Consider the following 4755-nt stretch of genomic DNA (forward strand, 5'->3'; position numbering starts at 1 on the left):
TGTTTGTTCAAGCCTACCAGCGTTTTGTGTGTCAGCTCCTGCTTTTTCCAGTCTCTCTTCTCTCACCCTCCTGGTTTTGACCTCTGCCTGCCCCTGAGCCTGCCATCCTGTACATTTGCCCCTACTCTGGATTACCAACCCCTGCCTGGTCTGACCCTGGGCCTGCCTGCCGTCCTGTACCTTTGTGCCACTACTCTGGATTATCGACCCCTGCCTGCCTTGACCTGCCCCTGTTACAATAAACATTATACTTCTACACAGTCTGCACTTGGGTCTTACCTGATATACCTCTCATATAGCTCCCTCCTCTTCATCAGGTCCCATTGATGGGTTTTGCTCTGAGGCATTTATCCAGGCCCACTTCACCATTACTAGATATGAAGTGCATAGTCGGCCCTCAAAGATCTCTTTCCTGGCTCACTCCTGATTGACTGTGCATATTCTCTCTAAATTACAAATTACAATCTTTCCTTATATTCAGACTATGGTTAATTCATGATCTTGTGAGAAAAGTACTGTATGTTTGGCCTGTGCTGACCGGGCTTGCTGTCTGCTGTGGATGTTCCCAGCGTAGCGCCTCATGCCTCTGTAATTTGATTGGTGTTTGGATAGCACAGTATAATCACATCAACTGGGAGCTTTCATAGCTCCCCTATGCCAGTGTCATCCATCCTTAATGATTGAATTGGATCAATCAGCCCTGTTCAGGCCAGGTTTCATCTGTCTGTAATGGGAACACTAGCTACAGTACTTCACCTGGGTTAGGGAGTTGTAGAGGGAGGGCAGCTAGTGGGAACAACACAACTGTCACTGGTTGTAAACAAGAGACTGTCTCCATTGAGCCAATTATAACATAATCCCTTAAGAACATGGATATTTTTACTAGTCTGGACATTTTCAGTACCTTTGGACAAGTCCAGGCTAATGTTAGAGCCCAAATGTGATGTGTCCCTCTAAGAAGTGCTAATGATGTCTCAACATGGTTTATAAAACAATGCCTTGTCTGTTGGCCATTTCCTAATATTCAATGTTAGATTTTGAGTAGGCCTTTAGGTCATCTTTGACTTCTGGGTCCAATATGTAAGCTGGGTACTCAGAAGGCCTGCAGATAGACTTTAGCTAAGCTTCAAGCTAATGCTGGCGGAATGTTCTGGTGTTCTTCCAGAACAAACAGCACCACACTGCATCAGAAGCAAGTGCATTCATTAACATTTCTCCTTCACATGATGTGCAATTGAATTACCATCATGAAAGAAAACAATTATTAAATGAAGTGAAGGACGACCTTTGATATTTCAACCATGTACTGTATATTAGACACCAAAGGGCCATTGTTTCAGTTTTGTAGTCTAAGAGATGTGAATTTTCATACATAAAAATATATATATATTATATATTTGCATAATGATAATTTTCTCATGGGTCAATGCAAAGGCTGTTATGTTATCCAACACAGCCTTAACCTCGTACCACTTAACATCAGTCTACTAATGCACTATCATGTTGAAATTAACATAGCCCAATGGCCATTGTTTTGTTTTTTGTACACCAGGGCAGCTTCAAAGAGGACATCTTCTGTGAAATGATGAAAAAAGAGATGGCTGCAATACAGCATCCCCCTACAGTGTGAAGCCCTCATTAATCTGATGGATACTGACAGCTGAATTGACAGGACCCTGTCATTATACCAAGTCCTCAACAAGCTTGTTAAGCAGAGGGCTGGATTCTGTGCAGTAGTCCTGTCTGTAGTCCTGCCTGCAGGAGCAGATAAGCTGACAGAAGCTTTAGGTCTGATGTGGAGGCAGGGCTGGACCTTGTGACCTAGTGCAGGGGGAGGGACACCATGATCTCCACGGCACTCCGTTGGCTGTTTCTGGTGTCCTTCATCGTGGTGACCATCGGCGGGAACGTGCTGGTGTGTTTGGCCGTGGGGCTCAGCCGCCGCCTGCACCGCACTGCTAACTGCTTTGTTGTGTCGCTAGCTGTAACGGATCTGTTGCTGGGCCTGCTGGTGCTGCCCTTCTCTGCCTCCCTGGAGCTGCGGAGTGGACACTGGCCCCTGGGGGGCACCCTATGTAACATCTATGTGTCTCTGGATGCGATGTTTTGTACGGCCTCCATCCTGACTCTGCTGGTCATCAGTGTGGACCGTTACCTGGCCATCTCAGCCCCACTCTGCTATCCCCGCAGGGTCACCTCTCCCCGAGTAGCCCTGGCCATCACCACCATCTGGGTCACTTCCATGGCCATGTCCTTCCTCCCCATCCACCTGGGCTGGAACACGGCTGACTTCAGGGTGCAGAACCTGGACTGGGGCATTTGGGACGAGGTGGAGGAGGGACGCACCTGCCGCTTTGAGTGGCATAACAACTACGTGCTCCTAGATGCCTTTGGCACCTTCTACCTCCCACTACTGGTCATGTGCGGGATGTACTACTGCATCTTTCAGATAGCACGCAAACAGGTTCATTTTATTCCTTATATTTATTTGTTGTGTGGTAGTATCATTACCAGTGATAGTAGTGATAATAGTAATTATGGCTGGAGCAGCAATAGTAGTACTGGAATAATTAGTAGTAGCTATTATAGTTCCATCCATTTATTAATGTCATCCTTCCAGTCATCCATCTGCTGACCCTCTTCCTCTTTAACCTGTCTATCCATCCATTCAGGTACGGTGTATCCGAGCTGCCACACCCTCATTCGCCCCCACAGCATCAGCGGCGGCCACAGCGCGGGAACACAAGGCCACAGTGACTCTAGCAGCAGTTCTGGGGGCCTTCATTATCTGCTGGTTCCCCTATTACACCTTCTTTACCTGCATGGGCATCGGGGCAGAGACTAACCCCCCTACTACTGCCCACTCTGTGGTGCTGTGGCTGGGCTACTTTAACTCCGCTGTCAACCCCATCCTGTACCCAGCCTTGAATAGGGACTTCCGCAGGGCCTATGGGGAGCTGCTGTGCTGCAGGGGGCTGCGGTGGAGACACATGTCCACAACTATCCGCGTGTCCTTGCAGAAACAAGTGCCCCTCTCTAGCGAACACAGAGACACTCATCTGACCAATGGCCACACAGACACCCTCCCTAAAGACAATCAGCCAGAGGGAAAGAGCCTCACCCCTCAGAAGACCAATGGCAGCAACATTGCTGACCAGACCTGGTAAAATACAGTACACACTGGATAGGGACTAGGTAACACATACAGGACACTTTATAAAGGTGAATGAGAGACAGTTGTGCAGTAGCTAGTACAGTATGATATAAAATGGCTGATACGTTATCTACCAGCAGCTTATAAAACAAAGGAGAACAAACCCATACCAAGAAGATAAAGAGAACATAGCCGAGTCAATATTAACTGTCTAAATAGCTGTGTCCGTGCTGATCATTTCCCAGCTAACTGATGGAGACATAGGCAGTTAAATGTTTTGGTGATCCTCTCTGTTGCAGACCCACTGGTGGTGAATTAGTGACTAACCTGGCTGGATTTACTTGAATGTATGTATATGTGTCTTCATCCCTAAAAGGTACAGAATGTCCCGTCAGAGGTACAGTATGTTGGATGGCTTCCAGGAGGTTGGCGGAGGGGACACAAGGACATCTGGATGACAGGCATCCCAGCTCCATATGGCATACCTGTCCACCTTTAAATAATGTACCCCTGCATCAACAGCCAGTTGATGTAGTTCCACTGGGCATAGGTTCCCTCACGTCAGTGGTTTCTAAACCTTTTGGTGTCGTGACATCTTCCTGTGGTCCTCAGATTAACATAACTGTTTCCTGCCACAGCCGACAGCCCAATCTGTGACCCAGTAGAAATAACTGACCTACTGTTTGACAATTATTAGCTCACATCAACCCCCACATTCACATGTGCTGCCAAGATACACTCACCTGTGCTGCTATTATCTGGCATTTGACATTCACACCATGAGACATTACTGTTGGCTGTTTATCAGAATGTAGTGTAATTTGTCCACTGGATTTGTAGACTTTGTTTGTCTGACCATGTGACCTCATATTGTACATACAATAGTTCATGATATAAGTGAATGACATTTTTCAAAAAGTACCCGCACAATAAAATACTCTCATTCACACTCAGACACTTGCAAACTATGTACTTTGTCTGCAATGACTTCTATAAATGACATGTCCCTGCCCTCTAGTGACCAAATGTGTCATCACACTCCCCCTTACAAGAAGAGGTGACAAAATCAATTGTATCAGTATCTGTTTGTACAAATCATTGTTACAGACATATGTTTATCTATAATGTATTATACATGTACATATGACCAATTATAATGACCTAATATGTCCTGGTTATTGTTGAACTGCAAAGCAAGAAATAAAATTCCAATCTGAAAATGGAATTTAAACATAACCTGACTATTTATTTCCACTAAGCACTTTCAGTACCTGTACTGTAATTCAAATCTGGAGAAACAACAACCAATTCTCCACTCTCACACACTGAACCCTCTCCAGCACCCAGCCAATCAAACCCTTCTTCTGGAAACTCTTGTTGCTGTCACGTTCGTCGTAATGATTGGCCCAAGGCCCAGCGTGCTTAGAGTTCCACATCTTTTAATAAACAGAAACGCACCAAACAAAAGCACAAACGAACCACTACTGGTGTGCACACTGGCAACTATCTGTAGACAAGATCCCACGAAACACAAAGGGGAAATGGCTGCCTAAATATGATCCCCAATCAGAGACAACGATAAACAGGGCGTGACAGTTGCT

At 45.9% G+C, this 4755-nt stretch overlaps 1 protein-coding gene across 1 annotated transcript; it reads left to right on the top strand.

The window, feature by feature from the left end:
• Window positions 1-1843: 1843 nt before the first annotated feature.
• Window positions 1844-3612, top strand: LOC120057533 (histamine H2 receptor-like). Its single transcript, XM_039006128.1, has 3 exons — window positions 1844-2464; window positions 2673-3163; window positions 3531-3612. The coding sequence occupies exons 1-3, from the start codon at window positions 1844-1846 to the stop codon at window positions 3610-3612; spliced, it is 1194 nt and encodes a 397-aa protein (XP_038862056.1).
• The last annotated feature ends 1143 nt before the right edge of the window (window positions 3613-4755 follow it).

This window comes from Salvelinus namaycush, chromosome 12 (assembly GCF_016432855.1).
Source record: "Salvelinus namaycush isolate Seneca chromosome 12, SaNama_1.0, whole genome shotgun sequence".
NCBI lineage: Eukaryota > Metazoa > Chordata > Actinopteri > Salmoniformes > Salmonidae > Salvelinus > Salvelinus namaycush.

Coding starts and splice junctions, on each gene's coding strand:
- LOC120057533 (XM_039006128.1), top strand. CDS start 1,844: ATGATCTCCACGGCACTCCGTTGGCTGTTTCTGGTGTCCTTCATCGTG. Junction 2,465..2,672: donor TTCAGATAGCACGCAAACAG/GTTCATTTTATT, acceptor CCATCCATTCAG/GTACGGTGTATCCGAGCTGC. Junction 3,164..3,530: donor AACATTGCTGACCAGACCTG/GTAAAATACAGT, acceptor CATCCCTAAAAG/GTACAGAATGTCCCGTCAGA.